The 22,544-nt window shown below is 36.9% G+C and overlaps 2 protein-coding genes across 7 annotated transcripts in view; both read right to left on the bottom strand.

Annotated features, from left to right (window-relative positions):
- Nucleotides 1-1,925: 1,925 nt before the first annotated feature.
- LOC138941867 (L-lactate dehydrogenase A-like 6A) lies at nt 1,926-7,136 on the bottom strand. Its single transcript, XM_070311781.1, has 6 exons — nt 6,975-7,136; nt 3,334-3,451; nt 2,967-3,140; nt 2,576-2,749; nt 2,216-2,457; nt 1,926-2,102 (listed from the first exon to the last, which is right to left on the bottom strand). The coding sequence occupies exons 1-6, from the start codon at nt 7,134-7,136 to the stop codon at nt 1,926-1,928; spliced, it is 1,047 nt and encodes a 348-aa protein (XP_070167882.1).
- Nucleotides 7,137-7,867: 731 nt separating this feature from the next.
- The window catches only part of LOC138941883 (L-lactate dehydrogenase), a 97,874-nt gene continuing 83,197 nt past the window's right edge, over nt 7,868-22,544 (bottom strand). For 2 of the 6 annotated variants that reach the window (XM_070311837.1, XM_070311838.1), the window contains 7 exons: nt 12,179-12,594; nt 11,936-12,085; nt 11,747-11,864; nt 9,829-10,167; nt 9,466-9,583; nt 9,265-9,397; nt 7,871-8,709 (listed from right to left, as the gene is read on the bottom strand). In XM_070311837.1, the coding sequence (XP_070167938.1) occupies nt 8,512-8,709; nt 9,265-9,397; nt 9,466-9,583; nt 9,829-10,167; nt 11,747-11,864; nt 11,936-12,085; nt 12,179-12,280 (1,158 nt within the window). In that variant the 5' untranslated portion in view covers nt 12,281-12,594 and the 3' untranslated portion in view covers nt 7,871-8,511. Of the gene's footprint in view, nt 8,710-9,264; nt 9,398-9,465; nt 9,584-9,828; nt 10,168-10,255; nt 11,648-11,746; nt 11,865-11,935; nt 12,086-12,178; nt 12,796-22,544 lie in introns of those variants that run through there. The other 4 variants (XM_070311840.1, XM_070311839.1, XM_070311843.1 and 1 more) reach the window with 4 other exon arrangements.

Here is a 22,544-nt window from a genome sequence, read left to right as displayed (position 1 = left end):
TCTTGTCTCCTTTCTTACTTCATCTTTTATTTCTCTTTGTACATCTTTTTTTTTCATCGACAGTCTCCTCTCTTCGAGAACGCTTTGGCATTATATTTACTTGGAATAAAAAAATATATGTGCCCCGGTTCCTCCTACTTTTCATTCGTATAAATTACTGAAGATATAAATTTTCAATAGCAAATCGAGTAGATACATTTTTAAACTTTTGTCCGAGTTCATCTTTTTGCATAATGCGGGCTCGTTAATTAGAACATGAGATATAACCAAATTTAAATGCCCCTATTTTATGTCTGCATTTGTAAAAATGCTATCTTCTTATTTCAAAGAAATAAAACTCACATCAGACAATGTTGATCTAAATGTTAAACATGCGGGTAAAGATAATCAATCCGTTAAATATGAGGACAATAATTCATACTTTCTTTTTCATACCGCGATACTCAAATAAGATAGCAATTAATTTGTAAACCCCAATTGTAGCTATATTATATATGTACAATATAATTATAGTAGAATCCAAGAATTGCATTTGGATCTCTCAGTATTCTGACAAGTTGTTAGCGATAAAATGATAGCCAACATGATTACACACAATATTCCCACAAAATATTTCATTTTAATATATTTAATTATAGTAAATAATAATCAGTGATAGCAAATTTGATTAATTATAAATAATCAAAAATCAGAAGAATCGTCGTAAAATTTTCAATGTTTTATTCGATCTTGTTATATTCTACCAGATTCCTCCGCTCGATCAGTTATTTATATTCATCTCTAGAGACGATTACGCAAACTACGTTTTTACCAACACTTCAAACAACTTGCTAATATATGTAGATGTAGAAAGAACGGCCATTAAATAAGAAAGGTTACATCATGAATATTCATTATGAATTTTACATTTTATGTTACTTTCTGGAGATGAAAATATTTGTGTGCTTAAGACTTTATTAATAATTACATAGTAATCACTTTAATAATTTCTTCTTAATTTATAGCATAAATTTATTTCGACACGTAATATTATCATTCATACATAAAATGTTAATGCAGCCTGAAATCGAAGCTATTGCGCAAAGTATTCTGCCACTAAATGATACAATACATTCGATCTCTTGTGGTGATATTGGAGATAATTTATTATCGATATTCAAACAGCAGTAATACTGGCAAACAAACGTCTTAACTAATGTAAAGGATGACAGAGACAAAAAACGTGATATCAACATGAATTTTATAATAAATTAGTATATCGTTGACCACTAGAGGATCGCGAAACTACCTTCCTTTATATTTATAATAGCAATCGTTTTATCATGTCAATCGCCTTTAGCAGAACGGTTAACTGCTCCCATACACAGAGCAATTAATTACAAGTAGTATGCATTTATCTTTGCAAATTGGAGCCAAAATCCTCGGAGTACGCCCTGCAATTTATAAGAAGACTCCTTATTCATCAGATTGCGCAACAAAACCAAATCGTCCTATAAAACAAATGCAGATTTCTCTTTTTAACTCTTCGACTTGATTGGATAAGCAGGATGGCAAAAAGTAAGATCCTTTGTCACAAGAGCATAGTACACTGCTTGGTGTTTCAACGAAACGCCTCAACTGATGCAAATTAGCATATCAAAAAATTCGCGATATAATCCGTAACTTTCTTTTATTTACACGATGTACATAATTAATAAATAAAATAAATATATATATATATATATATATATATATATATTGTATATATGTATTTAAAAATTTCTCTGATTTCTCTAATTTCTTTCCCTATTTTTGGGGACATAAAATTAAAACGATCTACTCGTTAATTGTGGAGAATATTTAATATTATCTTATAAGAGTTGCGCACAATCGAATGTGTTGTAATTGTAAAATTATGCGAAAGATACTTTATTTACGTCTCTTATTCATTCAATCTTGTCAAGAATCGATTTCTGCGCTTCATAAATTCTTCGACAAGATATCGTCATCAGTTCTTGCTCCTTGGCTGTATATAACAAACGAATAAATGATTGCACGCCGTTTCTTCCGACTACACACGGTAGTGACATAAAGATATCTTTTTCTAATCCATGTCGACAACCCTAAAATATATTTTTTTTTTATTTTTAACAAAGAAATATTGTAATATATTTTTAATTCAAATTTGCAAAAAAGAGAAATTGAGATATAATTTAAACAAATTCTATCGATAAACCTTCAGAAACGTTGAAACAGTAAAACAGGCGCAAGTGTTGCGCACGATAGCATCGACGATTTCACTTGCGCAGATACCGACTCCCCAACAATGATAACCTTTCTTTGTGATCAATTCGTTATCGCAATTAATGATTTTTGTGTGCAAATCTCCCCAGGATTCCGGATCTGTTCTCGTGCCAATCTCTTTATTTATGTCTTTTAAAGGCATACCCATTACCGCAACGGCGGACCAAACCGGCACTAAATTATTAAAATAAAGAAGTAGAAGTTAATGGAAATATCTATAATAATAAAGAAATCGACTGACTAAAAGTGTGTGACGTGTTTTACTATAGATTTTATTGTATATAAATTATACCAGAAGCCGGTCCGCTCTCGCCAATAATTAATGCTTGAATTGCGCTCGCCGAAATTCCGAGTTTCTGAGCGACAAAATATTGGAATCTACAACTATCCAGAAATGTTCCTAGTCCTATAACACGGTTGGGTGGAAATCCCGATAACTTCATAGCAACGTACGACAAGATGTCGACTAAATAAGAAAATCGAGACAATATTTTTCAATTATTATATTATTTATAATATGTCTTTGCGGTTATAAAGTATTATGCCAATTTATCAATTATAATGCATTTAAATGTAAAATATTTTGATGAAAAGCAAATTAATTTATTATCAATTGTTGCAATTTTTGTTATCAAATGTGTTAAATATAGTAAGTAATGTATAGTATGTATGTATGTATGTACCTGGCTTTGAAAGAATAAGTAGAACGCTGTTGGGCGCGTACTTGGATACGTTCGGAATGATATCCTTGAAGATTTTCAGATTATGCTCTAGATAATCGGCCGGTTGCTGATCTTCACGAGATTGGCTTCCAACTGTGATCACACATACCGCGGCGTCTCTGGCACAAGCGTAATCTATCGAAGTGTAATAAATGCTGAATGATTCATCATTTAATGCAAAACAATTAGTCTTATATTATACAATAGATAGAAAAGACTTAATATTTTTTTTTCACAGCTTTTATATAGAACACTAAAGCGCACTCGAGATAATTGCTCGTTACTGTCGTTTTTCTCCCTCTCCCCTTTTCATCCCATCAAATTTTACCTTTGGTACCGATAATCTTGGGATTGCCGAGATATGCCGCCGCGTGGCTGATGTCTTCTGCTTCTGCCTTGGCAAGATCTTCGTTCACGTCTATGAGGACGAGTTCCGAGGCGAGGCGCTGCAAAAAATCACAAGAAATGAAAAATAGAATACAGAATAAGTAGACACAGAAGCTGTAAATTAATTAAATATTATCATTGCCCATTGTAGTAGTAAGCATCAAAATTGTCTCTCGGAAAGTGCGAACATATTTATTAAAGTACGTCATCGAGATACGCGCTGTTTTCGGGAATGAGATTTACTTTGTCGGTTTCTCTTTGTCTCGTCGTTGTCGTAGCTGTACCTGGTGACACAAACGATGTCTTACGCAGGGCGATAATTCATTCATGAATAATTACGGTGCGGCTTCTTCTCTCGTCGTAGATTTTTTTCCGGGGACTACCATTTTCAAGCCGGCAGGAGATTCGAATGCGTGGTTCCTTGCGATCGCATTCGTTACGGAATGTCAAACGAGCGTGAAGAATGAGATTCCCTGTCCGCGTGTATTTCATTTCTTTTTTGCAATCATGGTTTTCACATAAATATTTTCTATTTGTATCTCTGCAGATTTTTTGCTTTCACATCATATACAGCCTCGAGAATATCGTATTATGATGTACGGTATATATCCAGAAAATATTATAATATTATATTCGTAAAGTGACGCGGCAAACGAGAGCGAAGATAAAGAGAATCATCATCAGCAATCCATATATTCGTTTTTGAGCGACGGATCATTAAGCTTGGAGTGGTTCCATCGAGGATTAGTTCTAATTTGTGCAGACTAATTTCTAGTATAATGAGATATTCGGACAATCGTGTAAATCACCTCGTAAAAGTTAATGGGCATTATTCTCCTAGGATCGGTACCGTATACAAATGTCTTTTTGTGGTAATAGCAGCGGACGGCGCGTATATTAAGTATGTTTTATCGACGCTTATGCATCGAACAGACGGACGCATTTCTTCCTGATGGATGGTGCTTTCACAGATAGTTAAGACAAACGCCCGACTGACTACAAAATGACTTCTCGATATATTACCCTCGTGCCCTCCTGCCTGCTTCCGATCTGTTATTTATGCGCCACTTAATTATCATACTTCGTTAAGCGTGACTTCCGCATGAAATACAATATTATAATCTGCTGAATTTTTTCTTTGTACATATAACAACAGTTTTTCCGATAACTCTGGGAATATTCAATATACAAATCCGTAATAACGTGTGACGAAATAGATAATTGAAAAATTTAAATATCTCTCTATTATGTCTCTCGATGAAATCACTTGAGATCTCTCGCGATCTTACGCGTAAGAGACGGACATAATTGCCCTACGTATTAAATATCAACGTAGATTTTGGCTCGGATATATGGACGACGTCTTTTGTCGACGGTTTTATCTGGCATAATTCGCACAGCTTGATACGGACCGTCCAACATGACATGTCACAGCGGGAACGAAGCGAGAAGAATCGGAGAAAGAAGCATATCTCGCGTGTATAGTTGCAAGAAACCACTTACGGCGGATAGATCCGCAAGGTGGATGGGTAAGTCATGGTAGTCGTACACGTTCGTACTTCGCGATGATCTCGTTGATGCGATCTGCCAAGCTACGATGCGAGGTGCAACGGCACGGCTCAACCGTGTATCTTTCATTTCTTGCTCTTCTTCTTCTCTTCTCGTTCCTCCGGAATATCCTCGGTCGCCGGACGATCCGGCAATCGGAACATCTTTGTGATCATGTCCGGACGAGCGCCACCGAAATTTCGACTCCCACAGTTAATCCAAATGATCGACATTAAGTAGGAATGCGTATTTTCAGTTCTGATGAAGGCTGCTGACTGAATGCCGGCAATGATGCGGTTTTAAGGAGATCCACGGCATTCATTTCATATGACAAGCGAGCAATTTTCCTTAAAAGCTATTATCGTCGTCGGTATAACGAGATCTCTAATATTTCAGCTATTCCCGGCACCATCGTGACCTCTTTACACACGACCAACTCCGTTACATGTTATTCAGTCACTCGATATACACCGTAACATTATCTAACGAGAAGTCTGTTACGCCCTCCGTATTTCATCGCATGCGAGCACCATTGTTTGCTCTCGTAAATTTACGGAAACCGAAACCTGAAATTATAGTCGCCCACGCTTATTATTATCCTCTACCGGAATGTACAGCATATGGGTAGTAGTACATTGCTGCATCTTTACGACAAAGCAATTCGCATGTTCCATTTAACTTTTCTCTTTGATATAAAACGAACACAAAATTATCTAAACAATACAATGGTAATATACGATTTCGTTTAGAATATTACGGTCAATTTTATATCTCTCTTTCCATTATTATATTCAATTCGTTAAAAATCAGATGAAAAATAATGTTACGTATAACTATCCCATGAAATTTTTAGAAAATTTCTAAATATAACTTTCGTAAAATCTTGAGAATCGATTACTATTATAAGGTTTTATAAAATATTTATTTCGGGCAAATCGTGTTATAATAAGATCGCAATCTCTCTCTACGGTCGCTAAAAAAAAAAAAGGACATAAATCAGTCGGTTACTTATTCTGCATATAGGTCGTATAGTCGACGTGTAAACGTTTGCGTTACGAGCCGATAACGAGCAAAAGAATGCACGCTTCTTTACAACTTTCTATCATCTTCTTCCTGCTCCTCCCTTGGTTTTGCTCCGCTCCTTCCTACAGCCAAATTCCTTCTTTTGGTCTTCCATGGATCATTTGCATAATAGCTTTTTTGAAATGGCACACTAACGAGCCTACATTCAGGAATCGTCCAAGACCCGCTCGTATGACCCGTACGTATACACATACACGTGGACCTACATACGTCGGGCGGGTCATTCCTTCGTTCCGTCATCCTTTCTTACATTAGATGCAATACACGAAGACGTTGCTGAGATCCGCTGACATAAAGCATTATATTTTTGATTCTCCGAAACACAAATACGAATTATGTGCTTAAGCCAAGCTTAGATACGGCGCTCTATGTCTTATTCACACGAAATTAGTGTGGACATGTTCATATAAATTGATATATCAAATATATACGTAAATAAATTTTGTATAATATATCTATGAATTGTATTAATATTGATATTCACTCTTGTGATGTAAATTTGTACGAGGTTAACAGTAATTCAGAAATATTATATGCCATTATATATGCTATCATATATTACGCATTTAAAATTAAATATGGAAATATAGAAATATGTGATATGTATAAGTGTGTAGAAATTTACAGAATTACATTTTTATACGTACGATATGCTTGTAATAATAATAGACAGAATATCATGTAATTTGTAATTAGAATAAGTATGTATTCATGTTGAAATTATTGCGTGTTGTATTATGTAAGTTAATTTGCGATTAAATTATATATATCCCAGCATAACTTTTATCACACGTTATAAAGTATAGCAATTTGATGATTATTTATGTACATCCTATTTTCAATTAATAATACGAAATGTATGTTGATTTTATAGTAACATGATTATTGTGTAACATATAAGAAAATATAAAGATAGAATCGCAGAAGAAATTGAAAATGCATTATACTAACCTTGAATAGAATCGCTATAGCGACGGCAACGCCTTTAGGTGCGCTGCCTACGACAACGACCTTGACACGATGGCCATCCACAAGATGTTCTGCCTGTTTAGTCAGTAAAAAGGTCACCGTATTGCCGGCGACGTCGGGTGATTTCCTTCTAGATTCCGTCATATTCGATGCACCGACGTTTTCACTCGCTTTTCGATATAACTAGATAATTTAGATAAACCACGTTTGGAAAAGCAGACAGTCGAGAAGATACTTTTGACAGGAGGACAATGAAGTCGACGGCAAATATGTAACAAGTAGCTTTACTATCGATTTAATATATATATATATATATATATATATATATATATATATATATATATTGACAAAAAATAAGATATTGCAACTTAAGATAATCAAATTAGATTTTGTATAATAAAACGTGGGAAAATTTTCTTTGCCTTTCGTATCTCGTACGCTTACAATGTACAATATATGTACAAAATGTAAACCTCGAGTTATATTGTATCTTGTAGCGGGAGATATACGATCCGATTAACATGTTTAATCGCACACGAAAGATGCAATCGATAAATTCAATCGCCCCGTACAAAATCAATTATAATCTGTGAAAAAATGTTGGTTATATAAAAAGATAAAAGCTCGGAGCGGATGTAGAGACGAATCGGCAATTGCGATGAACGCTTCTCGGCCCCGCTATATAGTTTTCGTTTTTCAGGGGATAGAAGGTTGTGAAATTGATCGACAGCTGTTCGATTCGCACAGGTGGGATGCGCTGTGCTGCTTAAAGAGATACATTCAATTTCCATTTTACAAGATATTCAAGAAGGGTCTTAGGAATTATTGTTCTCCATCCATTATAGAGTTTACTAATTCATTTCACCATTACAGAAATTTTATTTCCTTGCTTCAATAATCATACAATTTTCACAATTATTATTTTTCCAAGGAGCTAAAATGTTTAAATAAATTTCATAACAACAAATTTAATGTCAGAGACGTCCGTATGAAACGTATATGTGTAAGACGCAGCGATCTTACAACGAAGAAACATAAGCAACATCTCTTTCTCTCTAATACGGAAAAAGATTATAGTTTAAATTATCCAATCTTCTTTAGAGCCGCGGCTCAACCATATGCTCGCTTCGCGTGCAACGGAGAATGCATTTTCATCCGCCCTTTCACCTTCCCGCCGTACATCGTTCGGCTTCGTAAATCAAAATTCGATCGAGCAAAAAGGAAACGATAATAACCTTCGCACGAAACATTGTAGCGGGAGCTGTGCATGTACCGGCACGCGGAGTAATCTTAGAAGAACGCGACTGGTTTAATTTTCCAGGAAGTCGAATTTATATATCGTTTATTACTGCGATCGAATGTACGTATGCGGAAACCGGTCGCCCAGGTGCAGCATCGTCTTTATCGATGAAGATGCATTCTAAGACGCGCGCTCTCTTTCTCTTCCTTCCTCTTCCATTGCGCAGTTTCCGTCACACGCGTATCCGTTCCTCATTCTTCTCTCCTCCTCGGACGGTCGTCACTCTTCAACGTCGTTGGTCGATTCGCGAAGGATGCCGCATTCGCGCAGTACATTGCGGATGCCATCGGCGCATCGTTGAACCGCTGCCTTTTCTTGATCGTTCAGCTTCTGTCGTACCGTGGCGCGTACACCCTCTCGGCCGAGAACACAGGGAACCGACATATATACGTCTTTGTCGGTCCCGTGGGAGCAACTCTGCGAACAGAGATTCCTTGAGCTTGTTTCCCACCTCGCGTTGGGGGATTGACATGCGAATAAGTGCGTTCGTTTAACGTGCGAAGATTCGCATTTGCTTGTCTCGCAGTATCGGAGGGGAGAATCGACGCGAGTCACGAAGTGATGAGTTAAAGATTTAATAATTCTAATATTTGTATATATCAAAATATTGTATATAATTCATATCTTACAATTATTATTAGTAATAAATGTAATATCTTAATATAATTTCTACATATGATTAATATATGATTAATATTGTATATATAATATACGATTTTATTTAATTTACTTTCCTTCGTATGAAATTTCTAGCTAAATATTTTACTATATAATTCATATTGCAATTAAAGTAGCGAACAAATTGTATTAAATTTTTATGCAATTCTACAACTCTGATTTATTTTCTGAATTAGATCGTTAATATTATCTCGGACTTTTAAAAATTTCAAAATAATGCGTCGAGATATCAAATTCTATTTTAATATAGTCAATATAATCAATATAAAATGTTAACTCTTATGTGTGTCTTACGTGTATATATGTCGATGCTGGCAATACTACTTTAGTATTTCTGATGATGGCGTCGACGATCTCAGCGGTACAGAAGCCGAGGGCCCAGCAACTCGGCCCTTTCTCGCCCTTCTTCCGATTAAGTTCGGCATCGCTATAAATACAGTCAACGTTTTATTACTTCCCTAAATTCTCTCGAAAATGTTCCGTGATCTCACTGACGTTTTATTTACAGCTTCGGATATATCGCGCCACTTCTCGGGATCATCCGCTTCGCCCATTCTTGGATTTATGTCGCGTATCTTCGTACCCGCCACGTGAATGCTCGACCATATGGAAACTGTGATGAAACGGCAGATGTTGGAGAATCGCCGTTATAACTGTTGGCTTATTTATAACACGACTAAACTATACATGATTTTTCAACACAATTAATATTTACCATGTGAAAATAAAATATACGTGTATGTGAACATGAAAATAGTAAAATGATATCGTTTTCGAAAGTGCAAACGCGTCGATAAAAATAACTTTTGACGATTTATTAAAAATTTTTTACAAAATTAATCGAGATGTCAAATATACCGGACGTATCACCCTGTGCGCCGATATTCATGCAACTAATCGACGAGCGCGCTAGTCCCAACTTTTGACTTAATAAATCCTGAAACCTAGAGCTGTCGAGCAAAGTTCCCGTGCCAAGTACTCTGCTTGAAGGAAATTTGGATAACTTCCAAGTGACGTATGACATCACGTCGATCGGTTGAGTTACGACGAGTAACACCGCCTTACAGGCCAACTTTGCAATAGTAGGAACGATCTTCTTAAACACTTCGACGTTGCGCTTTACATTCAGCTCCTCGCCAGGCTTTCTTTCGCAAACCGCGATTACCACTACAGTTGAGTCCTTTACTTTGTAGACATCTAGAATATAATTTTATCGCTTGTAAATCTTAACGTACGGAATGTAAATCTTATCAGATTATCAAATGGAATTTTTAAATGCAAATACATTTTATTTTCAAGTATCTTTCCTCCCCTGAGAGAATTAAGGCATAAATCGCTCCGAAACCTTTGTAGAAGACTCTTGGATATTCATACAAAAGAAGTCGTAACGGGAAATGTCTTTGTTCAGAATCAGATACACGTTTCCGAAGAAACTCTTTTCGAAACTTCTCTTCTTTCATTCAATCACGCAATTATCAGCTCCTCGAAAACGCGTGGAATACAAAACGACTAGAAAGAGTAAGAAATTTTCTCTCCTTTCGAGAGAGATTTACCATTGAAAGAGATGCGACGATAAAGATGCGCGAAGAAGACAATCCGGCATCGTGGTCGGAAAAAATAAAGACTCTCCGTGGCAACACTTTCACAAAGTGCTTGTAGTAACACGCAGCGGTATACCGCGACTATACGGAAGATACATTTACAAAGATGTTGTTACAGATAAACTTGGCAAGCCCGTAAAAAAGTCGTCCCACTTGTTTCAGTAATTGCTACCTCGCACGAGACAAGATCCAGGAAAGAGCCATTCCGCTATCCGATAGGTATAAATACCGGCAAAGCCGGACGCTGCGTTGTACGCAACGCTGAGAAAATTCGAATGAACCGAAAACACATTTTTCAAGTGAATTGTGCGACAATTTGACGAAACTATTCACGAGATTAAACTTTATCGTTCCAGTTACCGAGATCGTCCTTCTGAATTCCCACGAAAAATACTGCGTTTTGAAAAACTGACTGCTTGTCGGACGAGGTATATAACCGCGTGTTATATACACGTCGGAAACAGAAACGAAATACCGCATCGTGAAGTTTCTCGATCATAGCAGAGATAAATAAGAGTGGACGAAATTTACGAGGATGTCCGTGAAAAACTCGGGGGAAACGCTTGTCCGGTGTGCGAGTAACGCGGCGATGTAGATGAGAATCGAGATTAAAGGATAAGTCCGGAGGGAATCCTGGTCCCCGAAATTCTGCCGCTCAACCCTGCGGCATCCATTCCCCTCCCCCGTGCAAGAGCATCGCGACCCGTTGTTTCTGACCCGCTGCACGTTGACAGGGGTCCGTTGACATGTACGACGACCTGACGGGTCGTCGCTTAAAATGGGTGTCGATCGGAGCAGGCGATCGTGACGCGCAATGGGTGACGCTCGGCAGGCTCATCAGTCTGAACGTATCAATCTAAAATTTCTGGAATTCGTGCTGTCGTGAATAAGGCTGCCTTGCGTTTAACGCGCGGAAGGCCTACATCCCACGAGCGCTTACGATTCGTTGATCCATGATTGTGAATAGAGCACGACGACGGGATCATCTAGAGTGTGAATCATGGTGACAACCTTAATACTGGTTTTACTTTGACATGGATAACGCGGCAGATAAAGCATTTTTTTTTTTTTTTTTTTTTTTTTTTTTTTTACAGCTGAATAGATTTATTGGGCAATTATAATAATTTTTATTTTTATTAAAATTAAATTTTCAATTTTTATAACGAAAAGAATACCTGATGTGCCAATCACCAATGGACATCCTAGAAAAACACCAGCGTGCTGAATGTCTTCAGCTTCGGCAGAAGCCTTGTCCTGATTTTGATCAATCAGACAGACCTCACTCGCTATACGCTAAAAATCACGCGAAATAAAATAATCAATCAAATATTGCAAACTAGATGTATCGTTTCGCATGCACTTACTCTCATCAAGATTGCGATGGCACAGGCCATTCCAACTTTTCTTGTACCTACAATCGAAACTTTGACGCGATGCGGATATGCATCACATGGTCCCAGGTGCCTCGTTATTAAAGCGTTCTTCGTGGTCGTTATGATCGGAATTTTATCAACCTATTAAAAATAGATTATTTTAGATCGCAAGCGTTATTTCTTAAATTTTTTTTTCACTTGTCGAGATATAAAAGAGCGTTAGTCTTAACTTACGTCATTGTATTCAGTTTCATCTTGTGTTTTGTAATCGACATTGCTCTCCCCTACGATATCATCCCTTTTAGAAACGTCAAATCCTGATCCTTCGTCAGCCATGCTCCAATTGTTCACGTTAGTTTATCGAACAGCTGCTTGAGCTGTATATTTAATGAAAACATATGAATCCACCCATCTGTGTACTTTACTAATTGTGCATCTGTACTCGCATCTTTCTCACTCGAAACGCTCTTAACGCTTTAGATATGTCAGTCGCGGCACTTCACCACTACTCTCGTTACCCAATCGCGTAATTCCCTTTTCATACGTTATTAACTCCGCGAACGCTCGTCAAGGTGGTCGCTGCTTCTCAGGAAGGGGGGCTTAAATGAGCGGTGCTGCGAGTCTCGCTGCTTATGCAGATCCGGATCGACCTACGCAGAAACGAGGCATTGGTTTTTAAGGTGAATCCAGGTACCTCCGTTATGAGGAAGAGGTAATGTCCGCGAAGAGGAGATAACCCCCGCGAGAGAGAAGAAACTCTAGCTGGAAGAATAACGGCGAAACTTATCCGCTCTCCTCGCTGTAAATTAGCCGCAGGTAGTCTCGTCGTAGAAGCGCAGGTACCTCTTCCGACCCCCCCCCTTCTCCCCCTATGCCCTCTATAGCTTCACGAGTCGCCCGTACGTTCCCGCAACATACTCTCGCGAACATATCTACGCACATGAGATTGTGAACGTGTGCGCGTGTGCTTGCGTAAAATACGTACCGAGACTTATTAGATAATCGCAACGAGTGAATATGATTTTAACGACTGTTCCGAATGAAATAATTAACCTCCTGTCGCATACTAAATCATACGTGATTTTCTTAAATGTTGGCCTTTCCGCCAACATAACTAAGAATTTTTATTAAAGTTTTGAGTAACATTTTCTTTAAAAAGAAATATATTATCACCGATAAGAGGAAAGATACATCTTTAATATTTTATAATGATATAAAAGTCATTAATAAAATATAGCTTTTATTATGATATATTACGCCTTTGAAGCATTATCGTGAAAATGAATAAATAATTATATTTATCGTAATAGTTTTAATTTGTTAACATTTAATAACTTTTTAATCATATTTCTTCTTAATGTTGAAAGTTACGTGAAGAAACAATCCTGAAATATTGAAAAAAATCTTATTAAAATCTTAAAAGAAAATATCGTCAAATGTATCATTTATTTTCTCAAATGAGTGTGGACGAGAAGATTATTAACATCAACTTGCTATATTATCTTCGAGACAGGTTCAAAGACTCCAGGCAAGCCGTAGCGAAAAAAAAACACACACACAACGTCATATATTCTTCCCTATGTACGCGTTGAAAGTAACTCTTTGCGCCCTCGATATAATGGTGTCAAGCGACAATCTTAACCATCTGCAAAGAGACCAGTTGAAAAAGTAAAACTTTTCCATTTACCTTTGGTGTTCGATCGATAAATCATGCTCGCTGCATTTAGGAGTAGCAAGCGAGGCGTTCCCGGTAGAAACGGGCATCGAATGGTTTTAACACATATTCGAAGATGGATCTGCCTCTCGAGAGGTCTCGTTTCTCGCGCGTTGGTCCACGCGGTCCTGGCCGATTCGCGCTCACGGACACACATTCAATTTTAACGTTAATAATCGCCGGAAAAAATGACGACCTTAAACACGGCCATTCGTCAGAGCCGATCGATATTGCGAATGCGCCTTAACGACGGAGAGATACCATCGACCGTCCCGCTGCAGAGTTATTGAATCGCGTCAAATAATATACGAGCCAATAATGTATGAATAGTCGTGCAATTATGGCCCGCCGATCGTATCTAAGGGCGCGTTGCGATTTAGTAATCGTTCATTCTCACCGCATCGAACGAAGAAATCGACGAATATCGGTGGATATCGATCGAACGTTGTACCTGCGTGATTTTTCACGTAATGTCCGAAGAGTTTTAGGGAATACTACAATTTGCACGACTCCGAATCGATAAAGCGATCTCTGTGATCTCGGCGATTATTCCGCTACCTTATTCGATTCTCTCGGCAGCAGTTGCCTCTCTAGATTGCTTCGTAGGATTGTAATAGGATAATACGTTTTATATCTTTTTAATGACCCCGTGATGCTTGTAGCCATTCATAATGCCATTTAAAATCAGTATCTAATAGCAATTAAACGATTTCCTAATAACATTCAAGCCGGATAGAGAAGATGGTAGGATCGGAGGTGAGAAAGTAATTTCGAATCTGACACTTGTATAGTTAAGCGCGGTGAGTGAAAAGCGCACCCTCCTTCAAGATAATTAATTCTCTATTCTTAATTAATCATGCGAATTTTATGCGAATGTCAGGATAGAGAAACGATACAAATTAATACGTCGCGTTATCTCAGAAACTTTTCCGTCTGTGATAAAATCTGTCACGATCAATGCCAATATCTTGCCGATTCTTACAATCTAGCTCATATGTTCGAGACGCTATTGTAATCGCGATACTCAAACGTAAGCATGCGAGAGCAGGAGGAGGCCTTTGCACGAGGACGCGAATCAACCGCGATAAAAGCGTGATTCGACGATAACGATGTCTCGTGAGGCAAGATTTAGTCGAGTGGACGGTGCAAACGAGAGTCTCTCCTCTTACCGCGGAGATAGTCTTTGGATTGTTGGTCGTAAGCGACCGATCTTCTCTCTGGTACCCAGACCGAGTCAACCGATCCAGACACTGGCTCGCGCATGCCTTTGGTGCACAATGGTTGGTACTGCAGCTGATACAAGTATGTTCGCCGTGCAACCGGAATTTTAATTGGCTATTTGTTTGTCCGCTACACTTGGCGGAGCTGCTATTGTCCGCCCTGCCGCAGGAGAACGACCATCACCTCTCCCTCCCCTCCTTCGCCTCTCGCTTCGTTCCTTCCTCTACATCTACACTCTTCCCTTTACCGGCGGTCGCTTTTCATCGGCGCGGTATTAATCTACTTTTAAGAAAGAAAGCGTTTCACCGAATCACTTCGTAGAATTGTGTTATTTAATCCTTGAAATTGGGAATCTTGGGGATCTTTTTTCAGAACAGTGTGGTTGTGGTTGTGGTGGAAAAAAAAGTTTCAGAGCTTAATTAAATTTTTAAAATCAGCGTATAATTATTATGAAACACATGTACTACATTTTGATATATCTGATATTAATTCGACCAATATTAATATTATTATATTACATAATATAAATTACATTATTTCTTTTTTCTTTTCGGCAGTATGGGTTTGCCATTTAGCTTAATCAACGGAACAGAAATCGACAAGGTTCAATTTTGTTCAAAATTGTGCGGACTGCCTTGAAACGAAATAAGAAACCTCGCTCATTGAAATTCAGATCAGCTCGCGTGCGAATCGTGATTCTTCTTTTATATTTTCCGTGATATTTATTCCAATTAAAATAATATATATTTACTTTAAGCAATATTCGAGCTTTCAAATGATTCGAATGTTTAAAAAAGATGCGTATTGCATAAGAGAATGTGCCATTGGTACCCGTAGAAACAAAGATCACAAACGCAAAATTGATAGTCCAAAAAACATATTGGTGTATCTGTTGCATTGATTAATCGCTCGTTATTTACAAGGGCTTCGAGATTCATTTCCGCCGCGGTAATTACGGACTATTCGAATGGACTGTGCGAGAGAAGTTTTTCTTTTTGTAGGTGCGCGTATGTGCCCCGAAATAATCTTGCCAATGTGTGTGTGTTCGGTGTGCGATCTCACGTACAATATTAAAAAAAATTTGCCAACTCTCGTCTTTCAATCGAACGTCGGAGATCTCGGAACGCGGTCGTAGGAGGTCGAGACTTACGGTACGCAAGTTCTCCACAGCCACGTACGCATACGACCCCCGTTGGCTCGCTGAAATATCGCGCGGACGCCGCTTCATTTCGATATTCCTGGCCCTGAGGCCCCGACGAAGGCGAACTTCTCTCTCTCTCTCTCGGGATCGGGAAGGCAGACGAGGGCCAGCGAGAGTCCTCTCGTTTTATTACATCGCATCGGGAAGGGGCGAGGCCGATGTACAATTGTTTATGCCCGTGTCCCGCCCTATCGAACGCATCGGACACATTCGTATACATATCTGCACCAGATGCACATATACGTGGTAGATATGTACGCGTCGTACGTATTACGTGGTGATGCTGATGTCGGTGAACGGACGTCGCGCGCGCGCGTTCGCGTTTGCGTACCGTATCCTCTTCCTCCCGCAACCTCCTCTTCTTTGTTTCTTCGTTCGGGCTAAGATTATTAATGGCCAGACCGAGGCCCGATACCCCCAAGTGTCAGCCTCGTGACAATGACGAAGCTCGCACTTCGAGTCCACCCTTCCGTCCCTCTTCCTCCTTCTACGCTTCTCTCATCATCTAATCTAAAGACGTTGTACCATTATCATCACCGTTATCGCGTGCGACTTCGATTGACGCCGTAGGTTATTACAATGGAAGCGGTATAACGCGATACGATTCGCAATGCGAAATCGCACAATCGACTTTTGTCATATGTTATTCTTACTATCTTAACTTTTGCGTTTAGTCGTACGACTATAACAATGATAACTATTTTAGATGACAAAGGGTATTTTCGATTATTTTATATAATTTAATTCGAATGATTTTACTTCTAATAAACAGAAATATGTAAATTTGCCAAGTATTGCAAAGAATACGTTTGTGTGTGAAGATACTTGAATTCAAGTTTTTCATTTCATTCAAATAGAAGCGTGAAAAGGAAAAATAAAATATCATTACCTCTTCCTCTCTCTCTCTCTCTCTCTCTCTCTCTCTTTTTTAAAATTACAGCTTAAACAAACATTCAGGAAAAAGGATACTTGAGAGAAATAGACGTTAGCAAGAATCAGCTAACAGATATTCCTAAATGATATTTATATATGTATCAGCAGATGAGAGAGATATTTAGAACAACATGAATGAGAGAGATAGCAGGTGTTCTATATCAGATTGTCAGACGAACTGGATTTAGTAAGCCGATATGTAAATCACTATAATACTGCTCTATTTTCTCTTCGGATAGGACTTAATCTCGCATCGATTTACATTTTCGAGATCTTTCAAGATACACGTCAAATAAAAACAAAAAATACTGTCAAAATGACAAAATTATTAATCATTTCGCTTAGTTATAAAGTAATATCAGATATAGTGCAAAGAATGTTCAAAAACGCGAGGAATTAACTCAATTCGTGCAAGGAAAAAGATGTAATCGTTAAAATCGTTAAATTTGCGGCCAACAATAATTAATATCGAGAATGTATTGTACGTGGAAGGAAGCGCGAAGGTTGAGAAGCTGAGGAGAGAAAATGAAAAGGTAGTTTGGAAGTGATGCTGAGACGAACGAGTAGCGAAAGCGACGAATGGGCGCGGACGGGAACATAAGAGGATGATGAGCCCATGTGGGAAGAAAAAAAATCGCACGAGCGAGAACGCGCATCACGCGCTGCACTATCGCAATATTTCGGGTCGCGATGCAATTCTGCACACAACCTATCTCTTTTCCTCCGAATCTGATATCGTTTGCTTCCTCTGCCGATCTCTCCCTCCCTCTTTCTCTCTCTCTCTCTCTTTCTCATTTCTTCGTATCGTTTTCTGTCTCCAGTTATTGCATGTTCTAAAGAGAGAAAGAGAAAATTAATACTCGCCACAAACAAGTGCGCGTAGTCATAAAGCTTCCCTGCGACGCGGTAATTACGTAGGACCGCGTGTGCATTATACATGCTCGTCGATCGGCGCGCCGTATGACGTTTCGCTGTGGTAAAGTCGCCGTCGTTGCTTTACGAGCTTCTGCTTATAATAACAAAGCACCGCTGCACGATGACACGTTAAAAACCGCGTTTGCGCTATCGTAAGTCAAGGCCACTGGCTTGAACGAACACGCGCCGCCTCTCTTTGCGCGCGGTAGCGTGGGTTTAGTCCATTGATCGCGATCTCGTATCGTGTCTCTCTGGTTCAACGTCTTTGAGATGTTTTTTGAGTCTTTGCGAGCCTTTCGAGTCGATGTAGAAAAAATGATACCTCATACATATAATATCAATACTTGAAAATATGGTATCCGATTAAATTTTTTTTTAATGTCCGAATATATATAAAATAACAATTACAAAATCAATTATTATAGTTTATCTTCTATGCTTGGTGTCAATTATCCATTGCAATCATTAGTTTATAACATTAAACACATTTCAAAATCTTATGTAATATAATTGGAATATTTTTTCGCGTATTTCCTATAATCGTGTTTTTTTTTTTTTTATTTGTCAAGCATATTCGTAAAATGTGAAAAATCAATATGATGTGTAATTCTAAATAACCCACACACAACACAGAATTGAGCATTGTGCATTTAATAGTGTAGATAATAATTTTATTATCTACGTGACTTAGAGAAAAATTTTTTATTATGAACATAAATATGTATTGTGCCCTATCGTATTTTATACTCAATGTTATTGTTTGATATTACTAAAATAACACTAAAGATCTGTTTTATATTAAATCTTAAGATAATATTCAGATAAAGTTATATGTATATAAAATCGTAATAAACTTTAAAACTTTTCCGATTAGTGTTTATGATATTTTGATCACGATTTTTGTAATATAAATTGAAATATCACATAAAGATATAATATGCAAAATTTAAATTTTATAAACCTTATAGTAATCTAAAATATATCAATCACAGTTGTAAAAAAAAAGCTATTATTTATCGCACTACTACTTTTTTCAATAAAAATTATGATAATTATATTAAATTAAAAATCTCTTCATTATAGATATGAATAATTATTAGTTTGTATAAAATGTTGTTATGAGATTTAGAAATATTATATGCAATATATAACTTGTATAGCACTGATATTTATTAGTACAAGATATTCCGTTTTACGGTTATAAAATGATAATTATTAATTATACACATATCATTTTACATAATTCCGACAGACCAGATATTACATTATATTGTTTGTGTAATTCTTCATGATATTACACGCATAAATGATATATTAAATTATACAGAATATATAATACTTGCATTAGTTGGAAAATCTGCTCATTATCTTGTATCATAATATGGAATATTTATAATTATATTGTATCATATTATATTATGGTATTGGGAAATATGGGATTGGCTGCATTCCGTAATTTCCAAATAGATAGTCATATGTCTCTTCCCAACCAACATTGAAGACTATATTTAACCAAGCTATAATTATCTAAAATGCAACAAAATAATTAATTCCTAGTTTCCAGCTTTGTGATATAGCTTGTGTATAATTTTATATCTTACAAGGTAAAAAAAGATATTATATTACACATGTTACATTTGTGTATACAAAACAGTCTCTCATTCTTTCCCAAGATTTTTCTCTCTTCAGATACAATATAAATAAATAATTTTCCTTCAATTCCACTTTACATATCACTTATGAATTACTATGCGGAGAGACACATATATATTGTATGTACAAATTTTATAAATACATTATAAATTATATAATTATTTCCTCTCAAATAATTATTCTAATGCGCAAAAAATTTATATTAAAAAAACTATCCAATTTAGAATTTACAATTTTTGAAATGTAAGAATATGAAATGATGCAAGAATCCTACATACGCATAAATAAATTTTCATACCTCGTCTAAGATGTGCCGCATAAGATTCTTCAATCTACGTAGAGTTGAGGACCTAAGTCCAAGCGGATTTGTTTTGCTAGCAGCCTCTTTACTAGAAGTTTCTTCAGCCATGCTATCAGAGATCATGATAATTGCAATAGCAATTAACAAAATTACACGTAATATCTTCATTGCTGAAAAACTTGTAAGCATTCAAAAAAAAAAAAAAAGTATCAAAAATTTAAATTTTACCTAACAAGTCTTCGTGATGTTTTTCAACTTATACTACAAAAGTCGTGATCAAAATGCGATAAATATTATCTAATCCGAAAAATGTTCAAGTTTATTAACATTTTAAAATAATGTTTCAGTATTACTTTAGAAATAGCAACCAGTATCGTTGAATATAAAGTTGCTTGAAGGTAATAAACATGATATTTTATGTATCCATGTATATCTACAATGCAAAACACGTTCTTACACTTATTGCATTAGTTTAATAACATATTAAATATATCTAAAAAATTATTCTCCTTCATCTAGAAAATGAAATGTGAGTCAATATTATATTATTTCTTTAAATCTCATAAAAAAATGAATCTCTTTCTCTCTCTTTTACTAAACGTGTATAAAAAAGCTTTTTCTACTTACATGGCACGAGTCGCATGTAATACAATATTATTAGTAAATTATTAATAATCGTGACAATAATGAAAGATGTTATCACGTAAACATTCGCGAGACTTTATTTAATGAGTAAAATTTTGTTGAAACACATAACCTGATTATTACATGAAATGCCTCTATTCAAAATTTAATTGTTCATTTTCGTATAATTGTAATATCAGCTTACAAAAATTATGTAATTTGATGTGATACAATTAAAGGATATTTTAATATTTTTCTGCGTATTTTCTATATGTTATTCAAATGTTATCCAAGCAACTGAGATGTATATTTATAAATTTTCGAAATGTGAAATGTGTGTGTGTGTGTGCGTGTGTGTACGTTCAATTTTAAAGACACAACGCAACTCTGATATCTTTTATCGGAAAATATTTAATAAATACGATTGTCTACAGCAATGATATATTAGGTATAAGAATTTTGAAATTGGGCTCTCTCTCTCTCTCTCTCTATCTCTCTCTCTGTCTATCTATCTATCTATCTATCTATCTCTCTTGGCCATCAAAGCATTGGGTGTTAATATATTCTACGAAGGTGATCTATCGCTTCGTGTTGGCGTGTCCGAAGAGTTTAAATCGTGATTAGGATATGGATGTGGTGAGAGTTGTAACAGTGTGTGACTTCCTGGCCACTGTTAGCAGTCACGTTGAATCACTGTGGAAATGTTTCTTTGTAGACATAGACGAATCGCTTCAGCTCTTCGATAACGAGGCAACGGCGCGCCAACCGTTTTGTAATATTCGTATGTTAATGACTAAGTATGAATGTCGTTATCGAGTATGCTTATGCTGATATAAACCATAATGTATCAGAAAACCGATACTTCACAGTTCGTTTAAGAATACCTTACGAAGACGTTAACGTGGCTAAAATTTGACACGTCCTTCCACGTATCTGAATAGATTCAAGTTACTTTTGTATCGAACAGTTATCGTTTTGTTAAGTATTTTCACAGGCAGAGTGTATATATATTGGTGTAAATATATTTTATCATCTATAAAAGTTGAAATGTCATTATGTACTCGCGTTTTAATATTTTGTTAGAATCGTTTATACATAACAAAATAACATAATCTGTTAATCGTCGTCGCTTCGTCCGCTCTCGTAGACAATTTGCCCATCCCGTACGAATGAATCCGCGGACACTTTTATTCTCCTTTATAAGAAGGAGACAGCATTTCGCTCTGCAATATGTGCCTACGCCAAGTAGACATGAGACGAAGATGCGAGTCGGATGCTGGATGCAGTATAATCGTGGAAAGTTCTAAGTCCGCGCGAGAGAAAGAAGCAACGGAGACGGAAGAATTGAGAGAACCAAGAGAAGAAAGGGATGGCAGTGCGCCGACAGGAAAGCGCGACCGCGAGAAAAAGAGAGAGGGGACTCGGAGTAGATGAATTATGTTAAACGCCTATTTAAGTACATGTACGCCTTAGGGATACACACATCGGCGCGCGCCCCATTTATCTTTTCGATTTATATTAAATCGCCTCTCGAATGACCCGACAACACTCTGGTCGAAGCGCGCCAGTTCAGTGCTCGTCCTTTGCTTTTCGGGATTTAGCGATCGCAATAATATTTAAATATCGATAAATATTTAAATTTAATTTTATTATTAAATTTTATTTTATAAAGCTAACTATTGATCCGCATCAAACACATTTTTATTTACTCTTCGCTCATGAATGATTGTCTATCATCTATCGATAGATCGTTACTCTTAGATGATGCAGTATTTTCCTAGCACATTCCAGTGTATTGAGAGCCGTGTATTCCTCCATGCAACTCTCCAAATGTGCCTCATATCGAATTGTTCACTCCGAACTAGCTCGCTCAAGCTATGCTACTATGACTATCATATCTGTCCGATCGTAGCTGATTTATTTTATATGTATTGAATAGCAACGGTATATAAGCTCCGTTCTCATAAGCGATCATCGTTGTACGTGGCACGACGATATTTAGTATAGTCAGGTGTAAACGCGCTTTCGCACTCTCTTC

Source organism: Polyergus mexicanus, unplaced genomic scaffold, assembly GCF_030449975.1.
Source record: "Polyergus mexicanus isolate NDT 795.1 unplaced genomic scaffold, iyPolMexi1.0 SCAF_20, whole genome shotgun sequence".
Taxonomy (NCBI): Eukaryota; Metazoa; Arthropoda; class Insecta; order Hymenoptera; family Formicidae; genus Polyergus; species Polyergus mexicanus.
Note: the sequence above shows the minus strand (reverse complement) of the source record. Positions and strands in the feature narration are given on the sequence as shown.

Coding starts and splice junctions, on each gene's coding strand:
- LOC138941867 (XM_070311781.1), bottom strand. CDS start 7,136: ATGACGGAATCTAGAAGGAAATCACCCGACGTCGCCGGCAATACGGTG. Junction 3,452..6,974: donor CTATAGCGATTCTATTCAAG/GTTAGTATAATG, acceptor GATTTTTTGCAG/CGCCTCGCCTCGGAACTCGT. Junction 2,458..2,575: donor CGAGAGCGGACCGGCTTCTG/GTATAATTTATA, acceptor TTAATAATTTAG/TGCCGGTTTGGTCCGCCGTT.